We start from the raw sequence: 26710 nt of genomic DNA, 5'->3' as shown, positions 1-26710 counted from the left end.
GCAAAAGGTTGGAATAAGATGTGGATTGAGAGTGACTCCAAGCTTGCTATCATTGCTTTTAATAATCCACTTATGGTTCCTTGAGCTTTAAGGAACAGGTGGAAGGACTGCATTATCATCACCTCTCGTATGACCTTCCTCCTCACTCATGTTTATCGCGAGGTAGCAATTGTGCGAATACAATTGCAAATCTTGATTTCATGATCTAGTTTTACTTGATGGAATACAATTTTAGTTGCTAGAGATGTTTTCTTTAGGGATATGTTTGAACTCCCGTATTACTGTTTTTCTAAATGAATTAACATTTTGCCTCTTTAATATTATTTAATCTTTTTTTATTAAAATAAATTACCATTTTATTTAAAGATAGGTTTGAACTTCCATATTACTGTCTCCATAGTTTTACTTGGGGTTTTAGTTTGGTCCCCTCTCCTCTGTACCTTTTGCCTCTTTAATATTATTTAATCTTTTTGACTTAAAATAAGTTAACATTTTAGGAGAAAGCCTCTCTCTTTGGAGACTTCTCTTTAGTCTTTACACACCCACACTAAGGTTTTACTTAGTAATTACGAGTAGTAAAAGTTTCATATTTTTAGTAGGTGCAATTTCAAAACCATAAATAATAGAAATTCATTTCATTTCATTTGTAATTGAAAAACAAAAAAAAAAGCTTAATAGACCACTTTAAAAGCACTTCTGATCTTCCAAACTGTCCTAAATTTCTAGATAAAGTAGTGTAAACTTATAAACTAAAATTTCAACACAAGCCAATCACATAGAAACTTAAACCTCTTTCACACCACTTGATTTCTCCTCAAGTTCAAAAGCAGAAACAGGGAAAGTTCTAGAAAGTCCAGCAGGAGCTTGAAAAGTGACTTTCTCAGTTGGTGGATCATCAACATAAATATCACTTAGTGTAACCCATATAAAAAGCTCTTTGGATTTAACACCACTCATTTTCTTAATCTTACCTTTTTCAACATAAGAAGTGTCGGAAATCCCCCAAAACCTATGGAGAATTTCAATCAATCTTGATGAACAAGATTGTTATCACCCACACAATGACAATGAAAAAGAAGAAACATGGAGAAAGAAAGAAAGAACGATGCAGGAGAAGAGGAATTAGAATTCTGAAGAGTTTATCTCTGCCCACAAATTATGGAAAATTTCTTATTCACTTTGCAACTGCAAAATACTGTGAATTACAAGTGTTATGAATACTTTATTCACCTCATTACAAAAATAAGGGTTATTCCCTCTATTTATAGACTTTAGGTTAACTTGGACCTCAAGCCAAAGCCAAAAACTATAAAAGCCCAAAATAGCTAACACTACTAAAATAGGCCTAAGTCGAAATCCTGTGTGAAGCAACCTGCTTCGACCCTTCGACACACTAACACAACTCAACACACTAGGTGTTTAGACACTTCCTTACTCTGTCGAGCAACCTGCTTCGACACAAGGAATTACAATTCAACACACCACCTAATTAATTATGTCTAAGCTATCTACATTCATCATAGCTCTTAGTCTTCTGAACACTTCGACCTGCACTCCCTTCGTCATGATGTATGCAATCTGATTCTCAGTTCTGCAGTGTTCCACATTCATCTTTCCATCTTCTACCAGCTCTCTAAGATAATTGAACCTCATATCGATGTGCTTGCTTCGACCATGTGCTATCGGATTCTTCTCCAGATTGATAGTTGACATGTTGTCGATCTTCATGGTAATAGCTCCATGACTTTTCGCTGTTATCTCTTCAACTAGATTCATCATCCACGTTGCTTGACATGCACAAATAGAAACAATTATGTATTATGCTTCGTCGCTGCTAGATGTGATACCTTTGGCTTCAGCATGAACCTAGTCACCATACCTACACTATTTGTTAAGCCATGCCTTGTGTGATAAAGGTATCTAAGTGACCCAATAAGTCTTCTATATTGGGTTGGGTCGACATCATCTTCATCTGAATATTTCGACATTTGTTATATGGGCTCAGCTGGAGTCGAAGTTGGGTTTCAATCTTGCATCCCAAATCTCTTGAGTATTTCGCCTATATACCTTATTTGATGCATCATCAAACCTCTACCGCACTTATAGAATTCGATGCCAAGGAAATATGAAATGTTACCCGGATCTGACATTTCGAAATCCTTGTTGAGATCACCTTTGAAGTCTTTGATCTCCTTCTTGCAGCTACCTATTATCAACAAGTCATCGAGATAGAGACATAGTATAAGCAATTCACTCTTGCTTCTTATTACATATACTACATGTTCACTTGTGCACTTCATAAATTCCTTCTCCCCTAGAAATCCATCTATCTTATTATTCCAAGCTTTTGGAGTTTGTTTAAGTTCGTACAGGGTTTTATGCAGCTTGTACACCTTTCTTTCTTCGCCATGTTTCACAAACCCAACTGGTTGTGCAACATAAACTTCTTCTTCTAAGGGGACATTAAGGAATTCACATTTCACATCCATCTGACATATCTACCAGTTGTTCATGTTTGCTAGACCAACAACCAACCTGATTGTTTCGATCCTAGCAACAGGTGCAAAAACCTCATTGAAGTCGATTCCTTCTTTTTGAAGAAATCCTTTCGCCACAAGTCTCACCTTGTGTCGAATCACTTCTCCTCTGGTATTCAACTTCAGCTTGTATACCCACTTCACATCAATTTCCTACTTGTCTTGGGGCAATTCGACAAGTGACCAAGTGTTGTTTACTTCGATTGACTTCAGCTCTTCGTCCATTGCTTTCATCCACTTCGAATTGTTCAATGCCTCGACTGCATTGACAGGTTCGACATCTGCATAGAAAGAATAATATACCAGATCACCTTCTTCATTGACCATATCATCTGATGAAATCACACATTCTTGCAACCTTGCAGGCATGTGTCTTGTTCTTTGAGGTCTGCTTGGGCCTGCTTCACCTCTTACTTCTTCCTGTCGAACTTCTCTTTCGACTTCACTAGCTGGTTCATCATAAAAGATTCTCATTGAATCTTTCTTTACATTATCAGTCCAATCCCACTCCTTAAGCTCATCTTTGATCACATCCCTTCTGATCACAACTTGCTTATTCACTAGGTCGAAAACTTGTATCCTCCAGTCGAATGATATCCTATCAGGATCATCTGACTCGACTTGTCATCAAGTTTTCTTCTCAACTGATATGGCACATGTCTATGTGCTATAGATCTAAACACCCTTAGATGACTCAAGCTAGGCTTGACACCAGACCAACATTCTTCTGGCGTGATTCCTTCTAGCTTCTTCGTCGAACATCTGTTCAGGATATATGTCGCAGTCGACACGACATCTCTCCACAATTCTTTGGGTAGATGCTTACCTTTCAACATACTTTTGACCATATTCATGATGGTTCTATTCTTCCTTTATGCGACTCCATTCTGCTGTTGAGTGTAGGGTGGCACCACCTCATGCATAATCCCTTCTTTCACACATAATGCATTGAAGTCTTTCGACACATATTCTCCACCACCATCAGTCCTTAAAATCTTGATCTTTCGACCGCTCTGTCTTTCGACCATAGATTTAAACTTGGAAAATACCTCGATCACTTCACTTTTCTTCTTGATCAGGTAAGATCGCAGTTTTCGACTGAAATCATCTATGAATGTACAAAGTGTTTGTTACCTCCAATTGAATCCACCTGGAGAGGACCACATACATCAGAGTATAAGACTTCAAGAATTGCCTTCGACCTGCTTCTTGCATCCTTACTGAAGTTGTTCTTATGATGCTTCGCCTGCACGCATTCTTCACACACTTCATTTGGAATGTCGATTTCTGGTAATCCTGAAACCATATTTCTTCTCTTCAAATCTCTGATGTCTTTGAAATTGAGATGGCCAACTCTATAATTCCATATCCATTCATATCTGCTAGTTGTTGCTGCAAGGCACTTATGCTCCATCACATTTAGTTCAATCTTGAAGGTTCTATTCTAAGACATTGGAGCCTTCAAGATCAACCTTCCATTTGTGTCGAGAACTCTCATCATCTTGCTTTGACCAACACCTTGTAGTTATTTTTGACTAACTTCCCTATGCTAAGAAAATTGCTCTTCATACCTGGTATGTACAATAAGTTTGAAATTACTGACCTCTTGCCATATTTCCTCATAATCAGAACATCACCAACACCTTTAGCTGCTAGAGTGTTGTCATTTGCAAATTTCACCATGTTCTTCATTGAGGGCTTTATGTTGACAAACCAATCTTTCCTTCAAGACATGTGTGATAAGCATCCTGAGTCCAAGTACCATTGGTCCTTGAATCTCTCTTCATCTCTAATTGTAACCATCAGCAACGTTTCTTCTTCTTCATGTTCCGCCAACTTTGCATAAGTTTCTTGATTCTTCTGCTTTTATAGACAATCACTAGAAAAGTGACCATACTTCTGACAATTGTAACACTGAATGTGACTCTTATCTGGATTTTGACCACCACCTCTTTAGTTGCCTTGGTTCTAGGGTTTTTTCTGATTTTACCAGTTTCCTTCTTGCTGATTTTGACTGATCGAATTGTTGTAACCTCCTTTGCTTTTGTTGCCATTCCAACTTCCTTTGCCTTTTTTTTCTTTTGCTGATTGAGCCTGCAAAGCCATATCACTCTTCGAATTTCCTGCAGCTCTTTCAGCCATTCATTGTTCATGAGATTCAAGCGTCCCTTGAAGCTCTTCCTTTGTCACTTTTGACAGATCTTTCACTCTTCTATGGCTACTACCATGTGGTCGAACTTTGGAGCCAACAACCTCAAGATCTTTGCAACAACAGATATTGATGTCAACACTTCTCCACATACCTTCATTTGATTCATCAGTTTCGTAACCTTGGTGAAGAAATCGGTTATGCTTTCATTGTTTTCCATCTGAAGCAATTCATATGTTCTATTGTGAGTTTGTAACCTCACCTCTTTCACCTTCTCCGCACCTCCAAACGGTTTTTCCAAAATTTTCCATGCTTCTTTCGCCGACTCTGCATCACTAACCTTTTCAAAGTTACCTATATCAATTCATTGATGCATTATAAAGAGAACTTTCTAATCTTTCTTCTTCAATTCTTTAAGTGCAGCATTTTCTTGATTTGTCGCGACTTCTGCAACCGTTGTTACTCCTTCCTTCACAACATCCCAAAGATCTTGATAAAAAAACACAACCTTTATCTTCTTGCACCAATTCTCATAATTGTTGTTCTTGAGAATCGTAAGATTTGCTGGAAAATGCTCGTTTGGATGATTCATTGTCATGGTGATTTTCTTTCCACGAATCGATTCAACCGGAGCTCTGATACCAGATGTTGGAAATCCCCTAAAACCTATGGAGAATTTCAATCAATCTTGATGAACAAGATTGTTATCACCCACACAATGACAATGAAAAGAAGAACAATGGAGAAAAAAAGAAAGAACGATGAAGGAGAAAAAGAATTAGAATTCTACAGAGTTTCTCTCTCCCCACAATTTGTGGAAAACTTTTTATTCAGTTTGCAATTGCAAAATACTGTGAATTACAATTGTTATGAATACTATATTCACCTCATTACAAAAATAAGGGTTACTCCCTCTATTTATAGATTTAGGTTAACTTGGACCTCAAGGCAAAACCCAAAACTATAAAAGCCCAAAATAGTTAACACTACTAAAATAGGCCTAAGTCAAAATCCTGTGTTCACACAACTGCTTCGACACTTCGACACTTCCTTACTCTGTGGAGCAACCTGCTTCAACACAAGGAATTACAATTCAACAAGAAGTGACTTCAGTAGCATAAGAAATAAGTTTTCCAATCTTTTCAAATTTGTGTGTAATCCTATTCTTCTGTTTCACCCACACGAAACCTGTTTCTCTGTGGTGACCAACTTCAATGATGTCTTTCAATGGTAACAAGTCTTTGGGAAGACACATATCTTCCGGAAGTTCTTTTGATTTCACTTGACAAATTTCCTCTCCATAATATATTTCTGATTCCGATTTGATTCCTTCTGATACCAATGACATTGTTTTGTCTTGTTTTCGATTTGTTTTGGTGTGTTGTTACATTATGTTCTGATTGGGGTGTTATATATACTTCACAAATGTACTAGGTTTAATTCTTTTTATTTCTTATCCAAAGCAATTAAAAAACATGTTATGATGTTGAGGATCAAAATGTACTAGGTTTAATATTTATAAAAATATTTTTATGAAGTGTAAACACTTTTATATTTATAAAAATATACTAGGTTTAAATAACATTTTTTATAAATTTGGATACACAATCATAAAATTTGGATACACTGTTATAAACCCCATCATAAAAAAATGGATACACAATCATAAACCCCATCGTAAAATGTACTAGGTTTAAAATATTTATAAAAATATTTTTATAAAGTGTATATTTAATTCTTTTGCATTCTTATCCAAATTTACAAACGGAAAAACATTATCGATCAAAGCAATTTTTTTATATGAATATAAAAATGTGTTATTAAAAGGAAATATATCAAAATATTAATGAATATCAAAATATTAATGATTTTTTTATTTCTAAAGAATAAGATATAATGAAATATTATTATATTAATGTATCTGTTACTTATTTCTAAAGAATTACATATAATGAGATATTATTATATTAATGTATCTGTTACAAGAAAACTTATAGAATTTAAAAAAGTGATACACAATTTATTATATAGTATATACCTTATTTATTATAGTATCCGTTACAAGAGAACATTTTAAAAATTGAACAAAAAATTAAACATTTATTATATACTAACGTCCAAATAATTTTTCAATTTTAGTGCGTACATGCATCAATATATAAACAAGTATTTTTATTTAATTTTATTTTAATTTGAGTTATTTATATAATAATCTTGGTGATATACGTTCTAATGGTTTATCCATTTTTTTAGTGCACACATATAAAAATATAAATATTTTTTTTCTTAATGTTGTTTTTTATTTAAAATATTAGTAAAACCCCGTGTATACGCACAAATTCTGATCTGATATAATATTTTTTATAAATATAAAAAATTGTCGTTTTATTGAAATTGTATTAAAAAATTTAACCGACATTCTATATATAAACATTATTTTGTTTTTAAATAGTTTATAAAACTATTGAATTAATAATAAACTTTTTTCTGTTTATAAAAAAGTATTCGGATGAAAAATACATTTTTATTTTAACATTATTTTGTTTATTTTAGTTTATAAAAATATTTGTATATAATTTTTTTCTTTTATAAAAATATTTGTATCAACAATAGACTTTTTTCTTTTATAAAAAAATTCATATCAATTATACACTTTTTCCGTTTATAAAAATATTTATATCAACAATATATTTTTTTTTATTTATAAATTTTTTTGTATCAATAATATACTTTTTATTATTTATAAAAATATTTGGATCAACAATAATTTTTTCTATAAATATAAATAAAAACAATAATACCATTTACAAAAAAAATCAGGGCTATCAATGAAGATAACAACTATAAGTTCATGAACCAAATAACCTGAATATGAGAAAAAAAACTAAATTTGTTAACTTGTGTAATATTTCATTAAATTTATAAAGTTCCTAAATATTTAATGAAATTATTAATTTTTATTTAGATAAATTTAAACTTCAATTGAGTAATTTGTGAATTTAACTTTTAAATGTATCTCTAGTAAGTTGTGTAGTTTTTGAATCAATAGATTTTTGAGACAAAGTTAAACTTCAATCTCATAATTTTGGTTTTATTTCAATATTTTCTTTTTAAAAAATTATAATTTTAAATATCAGATATATATAAAAAAATAGATTTAAAAAACTATTTTTAAGTCGCTGAAGTAAGTGAGTTGAACCTAACGAGATTAATTTAACGTGTTAAACCAAATTGTTTGTGAACTAATAACGAGGCGAGTTTGAGTGTAAAAAGGTTCTTGTCGAAGTCGAACCGAGATTTGAACTGAACCAATTCTTAACGAGTTGAGTCGAGCTAAGACGACTTTGACTCGACTCATTTCCAGCCCTAATAAAAGTATTTGGATCATAAAAAATAATGTTGTAAATATTAATTTTTGTAAATCTTATGTAATAAAAGTAGAGATTAATTGAAATACACTGTCAGTGTAAAAGGGTTTTACACCATCAGTTAATTATAGACGTTGGATATTAAAAGAAGTTTGACTTTTATTTTAAAAATCTATAAAGTAATACAAACGGGTGATGGTGATGAACCGACGGTGTAAAACTTTTTACACTGACAGTGTATAGTAATTAATCTCATAAAAGTATTGTGTATAATTATCAATTACTTTTATATTACATTTTTTCTATCGTATAAAATACTTATTTTATATAAAACTTTAATTCCTTACATTATATTTTATAAATTAATTAGTAAAATATTATATTTCTTCCACTAATTATTTAATCTATCTTATTATTATATCTTTTTCAAATCTCACTCTTCTTATTTTATGTCATTGTATTAAACTTTATTTAATTTATTTAACTAATAAGGTGTTCATGATTATATAATTCATATAATTAATAAGATATTCAGAATATATAAATAATTATATAATATTTTACTTTTATAGTCATGAGTCAATTATGAGTTGTTTATATTATATTACAATTTTAGTACTATTTAATTCTTACACAGCTTATATATTTAACAATAATTTGAATATAAATTACATTTATTACCATTTATTAGAAATTATATTTAATATCATTGATATTTTTAATATCCTACAAAAGTTCAATCATTATTATATTTTTTATAACAAATTTAATATCATTAATTATGTATTAATATATTTTATTATTTGTAATTTTACATAGAATATTATATTTTTAAATAGAAAAATATAATATATCGTACCTATTATAAACAAATATTTTTTTGTTAACAATAAAATAAATAACTTAGACATGTGTCATGCATTTGATTTAAATAAATTTATTAATAACGGTTAAGTTCAGTATAAAAAAAAAGGAGAGTTATTGAAAATAATGGTATTGTTGTCTCATATAACACATTTTTTATTTTATAAAATAACTATTATCGTTGTTATATTTTCTGATAATAATTAAAACATAAAAGATAAATAACAAATAAAGTTTAGGATTGTTTTATTATTTTACATTATTAGTCTTGAGTTGAAATTCAATAGCTCTGGTCTCTTCTTATATTTTATTGTCTTCCTATTTTCTTTTCTTTTGCAGAGGTGATTCTATCTTTGATTCTGTCTTATCTGAGGTAATTCTATCTTATCTCATCACAACTTGAGTTATCTCATCCTTCTTTTCATTTTATTTATAGAGGTGATTCTATATTATCTCATCTCATTACCGCTTGAGTTATCTCATTCTTTTGATTTTTTTGCAAAAGTGATACTATCTTATCTCATCACCACTTGAGATAGGTAATACTTCCTTCAAATTTTCGTTGCACCTCCAAAGAACACATATCACCTTCAGATTTTTGCTTCACTTTCAAAATACACATATCACCTTCAGATTTTCGCTGCACTTCCAAAATACACATATCACCTTCAGATCTTCAGATTTTCACCTTCAGATCTTCAGATTTTCATTGCACTATCATAATACACATATCACCTTCAGATCTTTAGATTTTCGCTGCACCTCCAAAGTACACATATCACCTTCATATTTTCGCTGCACCTCCAAAGAACACATATCACCTTCAGATTTTCGTTGCACCTCCAAAATACACCTATTGCCTTCAGATTTTCGCTTTGTTTGCAAAAGTGATACTACCTTATCTCATCACCGCTTGAGATAGGTAATACTTCCTTCAGATTTTCGGTGCATCCTCCAAAGTACGCATATCACCTTCAGATTTTCACTGCACCTCCAAAGGACATGTATCATCAGAGATAAGACACATCAACAAGATGATAAGTAGGACCGAAAGATTTTCACTGCACCTCCAAAGGACACGTATCAGCGGAGATAAGACACATGAACAAGATGATAAGTAGGACTGAAAGTGAAATATATAACACAGTATCATTAATATAGTAATATTATTTCTATTTGACATTCTTTTTATTTTATAAAATAAATATTATCGTTGTTATTTTTGATAATAGTTAAAACAAAATTTTTGATAATAGTTAAAACAAAAAAATCAATAATAATAAATGAATGTGATACTAATGGTTAATTTTACTGTTTCAATTTTATATAATATTAGCGTAAAACAACCCCATAGTTCTTCTAATAATAAGTCATCCATGTTTAATATTTTTTATTTTTTAATTTTAATGAGATATTATTATATTTTTAATGTACCTGTTACAAGAGAACATATAGAATTTTAAAAAATATACACAATTTATTATACAGTATATATCTTATCATAGTATCCGCCATGAGAGAACATTTTTTGAATTGAAAAAAAGTTACACACTTATTATATATTGAAAGTTACACATTTATTATATATTAGTGTCCAAGTATTTTTATATTTTTTTAGTGCATACATATGTCAATATATAATCAGGTATTTTTATTTATTTTTATTTAAATTTAAATTATTAATGTATTAAATTTTAGAATATACATTTTCATATCGGTTTATCCATTTTTTAGTGCACACGCATAAAATTATAAATAATATTTTTTGTTTAATGTTGATTTTTATTTAAAATACTATTAAAAATCCCGTGTGTACGCACGAATTCTGATCTGATACACATTTTAACAAATATAAAAAAGTGATTGTTTTAAAAAAATTGTAATAAAAAAATTATATTCGAAAGTTTAACAAACATTCCATATATAAACATTACTTTTATTTTTAAATTATTTATAATACTATTTGAATTAATAATAACTTTTTTTCCATTTATAAAATTATTTGGATGAAAAATACATTATATTTGTTTTAACATTGTTTTGTTTATCGTAATTTATAGAAATATTTGTATATATTTTTTCCATTTATAAAAATATTTGTATAAATAGTAGACTTTTCCCTTTAGAAAAATACTCATATCAACTATACACATTTTCTGATTATAAAAATATTTATATCAACCATACATTTTTTTTCATTTATAAAAATATTTATATCAACAATACAAATATTTCTTATTTATAAAAATATTTGGATCAACAGTATTTTTTTTCTTATATATAAATAACAACAATAATACTGTTTATAAAAATTAACGCTGGCGATGAATATAACCAACTCAAAAATAGTTCGGAACTCAATTCGACAATTAAATCGGTGAACTAGGTTATGAAACAAATAAGCTGAATATGAGCGAAAAAACTAAATTCGTTAACTAAATGATCTGAACTTGAACTATATATAGTTTGATTCGTTAGGTTCATGAGTCAACTCGATTATATATGAGAAGAATTATATTGTCTTTAAGAATAGGATTAAAGATTTACTCAAAACTTCATTATATTATCCTTTCATACTAGTTATGGAAATAATGTCAACTCGATTATATATGAGAAGAATTATATTGTGTAATGAAGGTTGCAAGTGGGGTAAATATTATAAGATGGAAATGTATCGATTTCTAGTGATTTTTGGTGTAACATTTTATTAAATTTGTAAGGTTCCTAAATAGTTAGACGAAGTTGTGGATTTTTTAAACAAATGTAAACTTCAATTGAGTAATTTTTGAATTAGACTTTCAAATGTATCTCTTGAAAGTTGTCTAGTTTTTGAATTAGTACAATTTTGAGATAAAGTTAAACTCCAATATGATAACTTTTATTTTACTTCAATATTTTTTTTAAACTATTAATTTTAAATGTCAAATAAATAAAATAAAAAAGACAAATCGGTAAAACAAGGGAGCTGAACCTAATGAGTTTAATTTAATGAGTTAAGCCAAACTATTCATGAACTAAAACGAATCAAGTTTAAATTTTAAAAATAGTTTATGTCGAAGTCGAATCGAGATTTGAGTTGAACCAATTCTTAATGAGTTGAGCCGACCTGAGACGACTTCGACTCAACTCGACTCATTTTCATTCCTAATAAAAATATTTGGATCATAAAAAATAATGTTATAAAAATTTTTTTTTATAAATCTTATATAATAAAAGTATTGTGTATAATCATCAATTACTTTTATATTACATTTTCTACTATTGTCTAGAATACTTATTTTATACCAAACTTTAATTCCTTACATTATATTTTATAAATTAATTAGTAAAAAATTATATTTCTTCCACTGATTATTTAATCTACTTTTTAAAAAATAATAATTTAATCAAATGATAAGGCTTATATAAAACAATTTTATTCTCATATTGTAATAATCAAAAGTGATCCCACTTGATAAATCTTATTAAAGTTATTACTATTTCTTTATTTGGTATCAGAGCTCCATCGGAGAGCATGATATAGTTAGTAAATAAGAGTGTTTGAGAGGAAAAACACTAGAATGACTGAAAGACGTGAAATGGCTTAATCGAGCAATTTCACCGCACCAAGTGTGCCAAAGTTTGATGGAGATTATGATCATTGGAATTTGATCATGGAGAATCCACTTCGATCAAGGAGTATTAAAGTGTTATTGAGTATGGAATAAAGGAGTCAAAGGAGAATGAAGAGATAACTGCAGCACAATAAAAGGCATTGGATGAAGAAAAACTCAAAGATTTGAAAGCAAAGAACTATCTATTTCAGGTCATTCACAAATCCACCTTAAAAACTATTATCTAGAAAGAAACAACTAAACAACTGTGGGAATCCATGAATGCCAAGTATAAAGGAAGCACTAGGGTAAAACATGCGCAGTTGCAGAGGCTTCGATGGACATTCGAAACATTAGAGATGAAGATAGGTGAATCAGTGAATCATTATTTTGGAAGAGTGATGGAACAGCAAATGACATGAGTAATTACGGAGAGAATATGAATGATGTGAAAATCATTGAAAAGATACTTAGATCTTTGGCATAAAACTTCAACTTTGTTGTATGCTCAATTGAAGAGTCTAAGGACCTTGATATCCTAACTATGGATAAACTGCAAAGTGAAATATTTGTTCATGAGCAAAAGGTAAGAGAGAATATGAGTGAATAAAAAGTTCTACAAGTTGAGCATGGAACGCGTTATGGACGTGGGAGAGGAAGAAGCAATTTTCAAAGAGGAGGTAACAACTATGTTAGGGGACGGGGAAGAGTAAAACCATTTGTAAATAGGAGTGCTATTATATCTTTTCAGTGTCAAAGACAATGACACTACCAATTTGGATGTCCATGTCTAGAAAAAGAAGAAAACTATGTTGTGTTTGACGAGGAAGAGGAGTTACTCCTAATGGATCATGTCGAAGTTCAAGATATTAAAGACAATGGGATATCGTTTCTTGATTCAGGTTTCTCTAATCACATGACATGAAATAAAGAGTGGTTTTGTAGAACTAGATGAAAATTTCAATTGTACTGTTAGATTGGGAAACAACTCAAGAATGTGTGTAATGGGAAAAGGAAGTGTCAAGTTTGAAGTGGATGGAATCATTCTAACTGTGAGTGATGTTTACTTTCTACCTGACTTAACCAACAATTTGTTAAGTATAGGCCAACTTCAAGAAAGATGTCTGATAATAATAATAAAAGAAGGTGCATGCAAAATTTATCATCCTCAAAGAGGGAAAATTGTAGACAGCAATGACTCTGAACCTGATGCTTATGATTCATGCTACATTAACATCGCTTCCACGGAAATGCTTAAAGGTTGAGGAGGAGAAATTGGAGAATCTATGGCTTAGAAGGTACGGGAATGTAAATCATAAGTTAATTATTGCTAGGTAGAAGAAACAAATGGTGAAAGGCCTACCAATATTCAAGGAAATTGTGGGGGTTTGTGAAGTGTGTAATATGGGCAAGCAACACCGAGACAAAATTCCAAAGAGAAGTAATTAGAGAGCATCAGAAAAACTTGAATTGGTGCATGCAGATCTGTGTGGTCCAATCACTCCAATCTTTCATAGTAGTAAGAGATATTTGCTAGTGTTTTTAGATGACTACTCTCCCAAAACTTGGATTTATTTTCTTGTGGAAAAAGGTGAAACATTTGAGATATTCAAATTCTTTAAGAATCTGGTTGAGAAAGAAGCTCAAAAACATATATGTTGTTTACGAGAAGACGAGGGAGGAGAATTCACCTCAAACAAGTTCAATTAGTTTTGCCTATAGAATGGAATTAAAAGGTAATTAACAACTGCTTTCACACCATAACAAAATGGGGTAGCCGAACGAAGAAATAGAACAATTATGAATATGGTGCATTGTTTACTTACTGAGAAAGAGATGACAAAGACCTTATGGACATAAGTTGTGAAGTGGACAAATCATGTGATTAACAAAAGCCTTACCAAAGAAGTAAAGGAAATGGTACCAGAAGAAAGATGGAGTGGACTTAAACCTAGAGTTGACTAATTTAGGGTGTTTGTATCCATTGCACACGTACATATTACCTGAGCAGAAGAGAAATAAACTTGATGATAAAAGTCGTAAATGTATCTTATATGGAGTGAGTGATGAATTAAAGGCTTACCGGTTGTATGATCCAATACTAAAGAAAATCACAGTAAGCAGGAATGTCATATTTGAAGAAGGAGAAAATAGAATTGGAACGTAAATTGACATAATTGGCATGATTGATCCCAAAGCGTTGAATGGACATCGTTTCATTTTGGTGGCAATTGACTACTTCACAAAGTGGGTTGAAGCGGCATCATGTGTGGATGTAACTAAGCAAGTTGTTGTAAGGTTTATCAAGAATCAGATTATATGCCGTTATGGTGTGCCAAGTAAGATCATTACTGATAATGGATCAAACTTGAATAATAATATGGTGGAAGCTCTTTGCAAAGACTTCAAGATTGCATATCATAATTCTTCTCCCTACAGACCTAAGATGAATGGGGCTGTTGAAGCTGCAAACAAGAACATCAAGAAGATTATTTAGAAGATGGTTGTAACGTATAAGGATTGGCATGATATGCTCCTATTTGCTTTGCACGGGTATCGTACATCCATCCGCACTTCAACAGGGGAAACTCGTTTATCACTTGATTATGGTATGGAAGTTATGCTCCCCGTAGAGGTTGAGATCCCATCATTGTGTGTGCTCATGGAAGCTAAGTTGACTGAGGCTGAATGGTGTCAAACCAGGTATGATCAGCTGAATTTGATTGAAGAGAAGAGGTTGACTGCCATGTGTCATGGTTAGTTATACCAGCAGAGAATGAAGAAAGTATTTGACAAGAGGATCAGACCTCATGTGTTTAGAGAAGGTGACCTTGTGCTTAAGAATATTTTATCTTTCAAACCAGATTCTATGGGAAAATGGACTTCGAATTATGAAGGCCCATATGTTGTTAAGAGAGCCTTTTCAAGTGGTGCTTTGATTCTTTCAACTATGGATGGTGAAGAGTTCACTCGTCCTATGAACGCAGATGCAGTCAAGAAATACTTCGCTTAAAAAATAAAAGAACAACTCGCTAAGTTGAAAACCCGAAAGGGTGGCGTAGGCAAAAATGAGCGTCTCGGTGAATTGAAAACCCGAAAGGGCGGTCCAGGAAAAAGTTAGAGACATAAAACAGAGAGAATTATCCTGATAAATTGAGTACCCCACCTTGGGGGAAATTTATGCAAAAATTAGGGATTATGGCAAGTAATTGCATCCTGCTGATCTTCAATTTTGAAGACTTTCTTGAGCACATCGCCGGATTCTAATCCCCAGTAGCAGCCAAGAGCATAGTGGATATCAAGAGATGGTAGAAGGATTAGTGATCATTGTATTCAATGTAACCTATTTCCATGTAAATTACCATTTTTAATTCTTGTAAAGATCTATGGAGTCTTGTCATTTACAGACTACCATTCTATTTCAATAAGTTGAGCTTTTATCCAATTGTTTCTACTCTTATTTAATTCAGCCAAATAGTTTTAAATTTTATTATGATCATTTTGAAAATTAAAATTTTAATCAAAAAGCATATTTTCTGAAACATATAAAAGTATTAATTCTGAGCAATCGATTCCATTTAAAAGGAATATCAATAGTGGTCTGAAAGCAGTAAGCCCTAAGTGTGGAGCATTATTGGTTCTCCCCGAGCAGTAGGAATGATTCCTCTTTCATCCCTGGAAGCATGTTTAGCGCTCAGTGTTTGTTGATTTCCCCGGCTGTTAATTCACCGTTGTCTCCAACTGATTTGTGTTTGTTCCCCAGCCGAGTACGGGCATTTCGTTATAGCAGTTTGCATCAGTTCCGGCAGAACTTTGGTTTCCCCGCAAGACGCCATCAGATTCTCTCTCAGTCAAAGTTTTCTCCTGGTTTCTGAGCAGCTATTTGTGTTTATCCCATGCAGGGTTGTATCCCATTTGATATGGTGTTGACCTAAAATTCCCCGCCGAGTTAGTAGCAGTTTCCTCAGTAGATCTCCTATCTTCTTCCCTAGTTAGGTTCGAGCCTTTGGGATATTGATCTCTCTTTTCTCCAGCAGTCGTTTCCCTCTTTTGTGGATGGGCCGAGAATTGTATCGATGATTCAAACTTGCGATATTTTTGTATCCTTTGCGATTATTGTCAGCATAATCATCATATATACATATGCATATACATATACACTCATATAACTTCATTATTGCATCATTACACCCTGAGATTCATTCTTGTGATTCTTATCCCCTGCTATAGTGGTACTTTATCCCCGTTCAGGATCGGCATGTATGTCCTCCTTCATATGTAGAGTGTCAGTCCCCCTAAGCAGAAAGACTTTAACCTTTCTCCTTTCCCCACCGATTTATTTCCTCGTGGATAATTATTATTTCAGCTTCCTCCCTAGTTGATTATCTAGATGAAATCACTCCCCTCGAGTTATATCCTCATTGGGTTGAGTCTTGATTGACCCTTTCTTTCTAGATCTTACCTAGATAGATATTTTTGGTCCTCTGAGAGTTTATTACCCAGTAACAAGTAGTATTCTTCTTAGTTTGCAGTTTGTTACTTCTCGCCCAATATCCGAAAAAAGTAACCTCTTTTCTCCCCAGCGAATTCGTTCTCACGTTTTCCCAGGAAGCATATCCTTAATATGTTCATCCTAACCGGTGACAAATATTTTCTTCCCCTACTTTGAGTCTATCCTTGATATGTTCATCCTAATCGACGACGGATATTCTCATCTTTGGTATTCTACCCAGTAAGAAGGTAGTTGTAATCCCTATTTGTTTCCTAGAGAGTTAATCCTTGATATGTTCATCCTAACCGATGATGTGTTTCCTTCTCTTTGTGGTCTTCTGCCCAGTAACCGGTGGTTGTAAATCCTTCTTTTTCTCCCCTTTGTAGAGTTTATCCTTGATATGTTCATCCAAACCGGTGACAGATATTCTCTTTGTTGGTATTCTATCCAGTAACTGATAGGTGTAATCCCTAGTCTTCCCCTCGGAGTCTATCCTTGATATGTTCATCCTAACCGATGATAGATATTCTCTTTGATGGTATTCTATCCAGCATTCGATAGATGTAATTCCTATTCTTTTTGTTCAGGTGGTTTATCCTTGATATGTTCATCCTAACCGATGACAGGTATCCTCCTTAACATCCCCAGGAAAGTCTATCCTTGATATGCTCATCTTAACCGGTAACCGATTTTCTTTCCTTTGAGTTTATCCTTGATATATTCACTTTAACTAGTGACGGATATTCTCTCCTTTGCGGTTTTCTTCCCAGTAACCGGTAGTTGTAAATCCTATTTTCAACTTTTCCCTAGCAAGGCTATTCTTACCCAGTAATCGGTAATGAATACACCTCCTGGAGGCCCTCAGTGAGTCATCCTTGATATGTTTACCCTAGCTAGTAACAAATGTTCTCCCTGTCAGATTTTTGTTATCCCCATACCCAGTAATAGGTAGTGGATAATACATTTCTACTCCTCCTGTGTTTGAAGATCTTTTCTTCCCTAGTTGAGTTGAGCGCGCATTTCCTTAGTGGAATCGCTTTTCCTGCATGGTTCGAGTATTTCAGCTTTATTTTGACCTATCTGATTCCCTTGCAGATTTTCTTTCCCCCCGACTGATTCTTTCCATTTTCATGGAATCCCTCGTGTCCTCCCAGCAGTTTTTTGAGTCGTAGCCTGGCCTATGCATAACCTTTTATCCCCTCAGAGTCTTTGTCTCTCCAGTGAGTTTTCCTTATGGAATGCATTACGCTCCTGCGGACTTTCGGTCTCTCTGAATTCTTTTCCTTTATGGCAAAATTTTCCCCACAGAGTTTATTTTCAGCATTCATATGATTTGCATCATGAGATCTCTAAGGGACCAAAATTTGTTCCTATATGTTGTTATTTAAGCCCATTCTACTGAGTCGATATGAAGATTTTAACCTTCACCTCCTCAGTTAGAATGTCCTTAAATAGGGGCAGCTGTAAGACCCCAAATTTTGATCCTAAGATCCCTCATGCTATCTCATCATATGCATTAGCATTGGGATCATAACTTGGCATCCTCCTTACTCTTCATTCATTGGGTTTGTTTTGGGAGAGATCACCAAGCACTATGTGATTGTATCATACTTTGTATTTTATCATCTTTACTAACCAAAAATACAAAACAAAATATGTCTTGGCATTTGTCTAACTCTTTTGTAGGTATCGCACTTGATCACCTTTGATCTATCAAGCACACATCTAGGGTTTAAGACCCTCTTTTCTAAGAGCTCAACCAAGAAGTGATCCATAATGGCTCTAAGGCCTCATATATGAGTCCCTTTGATCTTCACATGTTATTTTCATCAAGAATTCTTCAAGATTTTGGAATTGATTTTGGAATTGTGTAACTTCTTCAACAAGCTTCTTCACCAATTAATAAAAAATTTCAAGGGACACTTCAAATTTCATCATTCTATGCATATATTATCTCCCATGAGTCTCAAAAGTCAAGAGAATTGCAAGTTAGCAAGGTGGTTGATGGTGGTTGACCAGAGGAATTCATCTGATCAAAACTGGGGTCCCCTAGACCCTATCTCCTACAGTTTTCATCATATAAAAATGTTTCCAAGAGGAAAGTTACTCTACATGACATTCCAAACAACTTTCATGTTGAGGTCTAGAGCTATTTTTGCTTGGAAAGTCATTTTTTATGTTGAAAGATTATAGGTCATTTTGTATAAACCCTAATTTGGAGGTCAACTTCCGAAGGCCATAACTTGCTCATTTTTTATGAGATGAAAGATTTACAAGTTGCACAATCAAATTCAAGGTGTCTAATTCGACTTTTATGTTTCAAGGAAGAGCTAATTCAACTTTTATGAGCATGTTATATGAGGATACATTATAGGTCATTTTGGACCAAGACCATTGAACAAGTGATTTTCCTCAACTTCAAAAATGCATAACTCATTCATCTCAAATCCAAATAAGGTCAGATTGGTGACCATTTTGAAGGATTTTGAAAGAGCTACAACTTTTATAAAGACACGTTTCTCATCTGAAGCTAACATAAATTGGTATCCAAGGTGGAATAAGTGAACATACGGCTTGACACTTAGATTTTTTTTATATGTTTAAATTTCCAAACTCCCACCTCAAAATTCATCATGATACAAGCTTCAAATGGAAAAGTTTTCAATATAAGAGTTGTTCCTCTTGATCTAACCTTTCTAAAGAGTCTAAATTCATCCATTTTGGACATGGTTTGAGTGGTTTGCGCATGGCTTGAACATGGCATCATCATTTGGCAAAAATCAACTTCAAACAGCTGCACATTTTTGCCTTGCATTCCAATTCACTTTCAGACTCAATTACATGTATTATGGGCTTAATTGAGTAGCCTCATGGGCCTGTACACGCCCATGCAAGCATGCATCACTCAATTGCCAAATTTGGAAACAATTTTGAAAGGTGGAAATATCACTTGCTTCAGCTATAAATAAGGGTCCCTTGCATCAGAATTACAGACCCTTGCGCGCCAACTTTGCCTCCAACACTTCAAACCCTCACCATTGAAAGGAAAACCTGAGAACTTTCTTTTGAAAATTGAGTTTGAATCTCACCCTTTGGGGATTCAAAACTCCAGGGATCCAAAGCTTTGTTTCAATCCTAAGCCACTTCTAGAAGCTTCCTGAGCAAGATCAAACAAGAATCAAATCAAAAGAGATCAAGTTCTGCACAACATTGAAGGTATTTTCCATATTTTTTCTTCTCTCTGATTCTCTCTTAATTCTCATCAATTCTCTTGGATCCTTGGTTGTCTGAAGTCCTACCAATGTAGGCAAGAAGATTGAGTTGCTTTGAGGTCAAATCGAAGCAACTCAATTCATGTACCTTAAATTTCAACTCCATGTATATCTCAATATACTTGGAGTTAGGATGAATTGAGGCCAGATTCGTGATCAGTTCCATTAATACTTTAAAATCATGTCCTTCTTTTTCATTTTTGTGATGGTAATGAGAGAACCAGTCCGACCAAGGTCGCCTGAGAAGACGATCGATGTTTGCTCCGGTGATGAGCTGGATAGGTTCTGAGTCACAGGATCAAGTTATTTTGTTCTAATCATGAGCGTTCCTTTTGAATACCAACTGTGTGGCACGCTGACTCAAGTGCACGATGGAACGCGTGTTTTGGCCCACTTGATCTGCCACCTCAATTAATGAGGGAGATCAAGTGGTCCACGTATTTTCTGATTAATTGGTTTTCATTTTATTTATTTTATTTTCATTAATTCATCTTAAATTTAATATTGGTCCAAAAAATATGAGAGTTTCACCAAAAAAATTTAAATAAAATACTCTTTCATTTTCTTAATTAAAATTATTCTTTGGATCATTATTAATATTTTTCATGATTTAATTGATTTTGTGAATATTTTTAATTGTTTAAAAATACTGTTAAGTTTCCAAAAATTATGAAAAAAATTCTCCAAGGTCCTTTGACCTTGTTTGACCTATGATAAATCTCATGGCCATTTCTTTGGTGTTTTGATGAGGTTTTAGGAAATTGACCAACCATAATTTAATTTAATGCATATTTTTATTATTTTTAATTGTTTAAATGCCAAATAAATTGTGTAGAGCCATTTTAATTGACTTTGTGAGTTTGACTTGTGTTGTTGGGCGTTGGTCAAGGTTGATTTGACTTTGCTAGGTTAAGATCATTGGATTTAGGGGATTGATGGAATGTACATTCCATCTCCCAAAATGTATGAATGATCTTAATTTGGAAAATGTCCTCCTTTGACCAATTTGTGTTGAATCCATTCCCTCTCCCTCTTCATATCATTCCCCTTCTTTATCCATTCATGTCATGGACCTATGATATCTCTATATCCTAAGTGTAGCGGGGTATTCGTTACCATTAGAGATATTGACTAAATCCAAGGTAAACCATACAAGTCGAGTCGCCACCGCAATTCTATTTATCCAAAGGAATGGTTAGAAAGCGAACAAAAACCTAAAAGTTTTATCGAATAAAAAACTAGTAAAAGTGTCAGAGATCTGGGTAAGGGGGTTGGTTATGCAGTGGGAAGGTTTTAAGCACCCAAAACATCCTAGGTACTCCTAGGGAGTCCTTTTCATACTTGTTGTAAAGGTTGTTGTCTTGTGAAAAATTTGTTTGTGCAAACATGATTGAAGGGATGAGAAGAGAATATACAATTTATTTACATTTTGTGTTTGGATAGATAAACCCATTGCCTACGTACCATCTTAAAAAAAGATTAGGATCAAAACCTCGTAGTTCGGGTAAAAATCTCAAAATGAGTGAGTGGATTGATTGGTCCAAAAGCCTTAAGGTCTTTTGTTATCCAAGGGAGAAAACTCAACCAAACCACAAATCCACCATGTGAGGATAGCTTCAACATGCTAGTGAGGGGTTAACCCTATAATAAGCATGGAAGACTCATTGTCCATCACTAAGGATATAGGTGAGTATTACATCTACCTCAAGGATAACTCAAACCTAATAGCTAAAGGTTATGAAAAATTTTGATTTAAGAAAATGGCCATTGAAACCACAAAAAGATATTTGAATGGGTTATATTTACCAATGAAAAGTATTTACAAAAGATGGTCAAAGTTGATTTAGAAGTTCAATTCAAAATAAGTATTATGAAAAGAAAGTTTGAAAATCAAAAGCATAAGGCTTAGGTTTCTAATGTTTGAAAACAAAGATTAAATTTTTGCACAAAAGTTTTGGCTTGGGTTAGAGTGGAGGGAAGAAAAAGAATGGCTAAGATCCTAAGCAATGCAAAAGGAGTGAGGGAAAAGAGACAAAACCACAAAAGGAGTTCCTCTCTTGAGATCATATTGATGATCCAAGTAGCTCCCATCCTTTGGAATAAGCAATCACAAAGCAATAACTCAAACAATCAATAATCAATGAATTCTTGGATAAGGCTCCTCAAGGTCTCTTGGATCTCTCTCTCTTAGAAGCTCATGGTAATGGTTCCTCAATGTGGCTCAAGTTGGAAACTCTAGCACAAAGAAACACACACATCAAAAGGTTCTATAATCAATCAATGAATGGACAAGAGGGAGTTTAGAATATGGTCCTTTCAATATCATCTTCAATATTAAGCATTCTAAAGGCCCAATGCCTAGTTGCTCTTTGAATTTTTATAGCACTCTAAAGGCCCAATGCCTAGTTGCTCTTTGACTCCAATTTTGCATAGGGAAAGTCCTAGAGTCTAAGTCCATTTTTTCCAATTCTTTGCATTTTTATTCACAACAAACAGACAAACACAAACACAAAAGATATATACACATATATATACCCAAGTGGGCAAAAGGCAAATGGCATTAACATAAACATGTGCTCAAATGAGCAAAGGAAAAAAGCAACTGAATAATATGTACAAGAATGATAAATTGAATAAGAGTAAAGTGCAAAAAGTAAATGTTAATGGTTAGTGGTTAATAGTTAGTGTGCCATAAGGCACATTTAGCGCTATGTTAAGCAATCGTAATTGGACTTACGTAGAAGTCACAACTATCTGAGGCCGGTCAATAATTATGTAGGCAACAACACAAGTTAGAAGTCTTGATTAGTGAACCAAGTTCCAACAACTTGCCATGCCAAAAAGAAAAAAAGAAATTGATCTTGTATTGGTTTAAGCCTTTTGCATGATTTAGGAAACAACCTATCCTTAATGCAAAGCCATTCACTTGATCAATTGATCAAGATGAATTAGATTTGAATCAAGGAAGATTAAGTCTCCCTAATCAATGCTAACTTATCAACCTTCAACTCATTGATCAAAAAAGAAGAAAGAAGAAGAAGAAGGAGAAGATGAATAATGGAAAATAAATGGCAAAATTAAAGTGCACTAAATGAAATAAAATGTACCAATCATCATATGTTGACCAATGACATTGAAAGTCCAAGTCAAACAATCAAAAACATAAGTGAGATGAAGATTGGAAGTCAAGAAATAAACAAAAAAATATTTTTGGCATTTTTAATAGTAAAATAAACTTGAATAAAAAATAAAAGAAAGGTCAAACTTCAAAATCACTTCAAATCAACCTTGAAAGATCCAAGTGATTTATCCCAAGTTCAACAAGGTCAAACAACTTTTGACAAAAAATTTCAGCATTTTTAAAAGTCAGAAACTATTTTAAATCAATTAAAAATGAATAAAAATAGGCTAATTAAACTAAAATCTCAAATAAATCTCAAATCAATTAAGAAATTGATGAGAATATTTTTCATAGATCCATCATCATTCAAATAGGTTAGGAAAATATTTTGTATTTTTTGAATATCAAAAACTATTTAAAATGAATTAAAAATAACCAGAAAAGAGAAAATTCATAAAAAATATCAAATGACAAAATACAAAATATTAAAAATCAAAATTAGAAACTAGAAATTATTTCGAGAAGAATGCAATTGGTCCCATATTTTTTGGATTTAAAACGAAGAAGATATGAATTTTTGAAAAATAATGGAAATAAAAGAAATTAAATGGAAATTCAGAAAATTCAAAAAAACAAGGAGCGTCTGATCAAGCCTCATTAATTGACGTGGTTGATCAGACGCTCCACATGAGCGCTTCCATGGTGTACCAAAGTCATCAGCGAAACACATGGCATTATTAAAAGTCAAAAGATCCAAGGGCTGGGATATAAACTAGAGATCAGATCCAATGGTCCACAATGCATCTGGCAAAGGGACGATCACCAGAGCCACCTTCTTCTCCGGTGAGCATGAAGATTTCGGTGACATTTGCAGGTTTCAAAAGCTTAACCAAAATACATGATCCATACATCAAAATGAAGCTGGGGTGATGTACATCACCCCAGTAACCTTGAATCGCACTCAAGATTCCTATAGAGTAAGAAATCTGAGATGGAAGATTCAGGTATGAAAAATGCAGTTCAATAAAACACAAAATTGAAGCTACCACTAGCTTGCCTCTCAAGTGAGGACTTCAGAAAACACAATATCCAAGCAAATAGATCAATAAATGGTGAGTTTCGAAGAAAAAACCAGTTGAAGTAAACCTTTGAATTCTGGTGATCTGAGCTTGCTTCCTTGCTCCCTTTGGCCAATCAGAAGATCAATAGAGTATGAGAGAGAGGTCTAGGAACTTTAGATCTAGAAATTCAACCAGATGTAGTTGAATTTCAGATCTGAAAAATTTGAATGAAAATGAAATAGTTCCTTTGGTGAGAAGTTTGGATTTCAATTCAGCAGCATTTCAGGTTGATTCATGGATGGAAAATGAATGGGATGGTGCTCTTATTTATAGAAGGAGAGGCAAGGCAAGTGTGATTCAATCCGTGTGCATGGCAAATGGAGCTCTTTGCATGGGCTTGCATGATCATTCAAAAGGCCCAAATTCAATGCCAAATGCAATCTGAGTCATAATTGAACTGAAATGGACGTGTAATTGGCAATGCACAAGCTTGTATAATGAGTTTCAATGTATTATGCATAATTGAACCAAAAACTTCTCCTCTTCGAAAATACCATTTGCCAAATCCAAACATGATCATGTGAGTAATGGTTGGAAAGGTCTTGATGCAAGGAAAAAATGTTATTTTGGGCAAAAATCCATTTGAAGTATGGAAATTTGTGAATTTTGAGTTTAAAGTGTAAGGTGCAAAACATGTAAAGGCAATGTTTCCAAATTTGGCCAATGTTCAAGCCCCTCTGTTTCAATGATGCAAGCCTCAAATGAAAAAACCTTCAACATAAAAGTTGTAGATAGTTTCAAGAAAATCAAAATGAACTTAAATTTTGCATCATTTGGACTTTTGATGAAAGAGTTATGGGCACTTGAAGTTGGACTTTTTTGACTTTCAATGCATTTGGTCCAAAGTGACCTATAATGCTTTGCATTATCACATGTATTTCCTTTGAGATTTTGAAATTTTGTTCAACATAACATTTGAAATAGACATCTTAATCTTTCCAATGCATTTTATCCCACCTCGAAATCATAAAAAATGAATGAGTTATGTTCTGGGGAAGTTGACCCCAAATTAGGGTTTCAGTCAAAATGACCTATAATGTCTTAGAATGGATGATGACCGTACAAGCTTCAAATCAATTTTTGATGAACATGAAAGTTGTTCATATTGTCCTTAAGAACATTGTTTCTTTTGGAATCATCTCCATTTGACCAACACATAAAAAGTTAGGCCTAAGTGCATTTCAAAATAGTCAGATGAATTGACTGATCAACTTCTCAAGTCCACAACTCATAACTTGATGGATTGATGATTGAGGACACTCAAATAAGTTCAAATATGCATGAAATGATGAATTAAGGAACTTCCCTTGATTGTATTTGACCATGGGCTGAGGTTGCTTCATGAGCAAGGCATTGTGGTGCACAGATGAATTAGGGTTTCCTTGGGAAACAAGCCTCAAACCCTTTGATTTGGTTTGATCAAAATGATGAATTGAGATACTTGGGAGGCATATTTTATGGATGAGAGCTTTGGGAACCACTACCATGCTTGCTATCATCTTCACTTGGCCATATCTCTGCACAAAGGACCTCCTTGAAGCTCTTGACCTTGTGATTGCTCAAGCTACAAACAAGAAATGTTAGTGACATATTTTTGTGCTTTTGGTTAGTAAACAAAATAAGAAAAGCAATGATATACAATTCAAGCATGCTTGGTGATCTCAAACCACTCACAAGAAGTCCCACCCAAAGGCAAAGGGAACCAAGATGCTTATGATCCTTGAGGCTTTGCAAAATGCAATGTTATGATGCCATGAGGGATCTTAGGGTCAAAATTGGGGTCTTACACTAAGGCTAGTTGATTGCAAAATCAACATAAGTATGGATGAGATTAGGTCCCCCACTTTGCATATTCTTTTTGTGTATGGCATGTTTCATGAGCATAGTTCATCATATTATGTCTCTAATATGTATTAATACCAAAGTTCTATTGCCCGGCCTCAAATAGTTGTAACTTTTACATAAGTCCAATTACGATTGCTTAACATAGCGCTAAATTTGTGACACAAAAGGCATAGCATTATACTTAGTGAGATTGTAAGTCTCCCCTCTTTCATGGTATTGTGTGGAAACTTGGCCTTTTTCCTTCCTTTGGAAGATGTCTTGGTTCAAGGATTCATGCTTGTGATAAGTGGGTTGAGTGTTCTCCAAAGAATGACTTCAACAAAAACAAAGCAAAAGCAATACTAACTT

General features: G+C 33.0%; 1 protein-coding gene across 1 annotated transcript; it reads right to left on the bottom strand.

Annotated features, from left to right (window-relative positions):
- Positions 1-783: 783 nt before the first annotated feature.
- Positions 784-6034, bottom strand: LOC127132467 (uncharacterized). The gene is made up of 2 exons (XM_051061416.1): positions 5793-6034; positions 784-991 (listed from the first exon to the last, which is right to left on the bottom strand). The coding sequence occupies exons 1-2, from the start codon at positions 6032-6034 to the stop codon at positions 784-786; spliced, it is 450 nt and encodes a 149-aa protein (XP_050917373.1).
- Positions 6035-26710: the final 20676 nt, after the last annotated feature.

This window comes from Lathyrus oleraceus, chromosome 3 (assembly GCF_024323335.1).
Source record: "Lathyrus oleraceus cultivar Zhongwan6 chromosome 3, CAAS_Psat_ZW6_1.0, whole genome shotgun sequence".
Taxonomy (NCBI): Eukaryota; Viridiplantae; Streptophyta; class Magnoliopsida; order Fabales; family Fabaceae; genus Lathyrus; species Lathyrus oleraceus.
The sequence above is the reverse complement of the archived record's forward strand: the minus strand, read 5'-3'. Positions and strand labels throughout refer to the sequence as shown.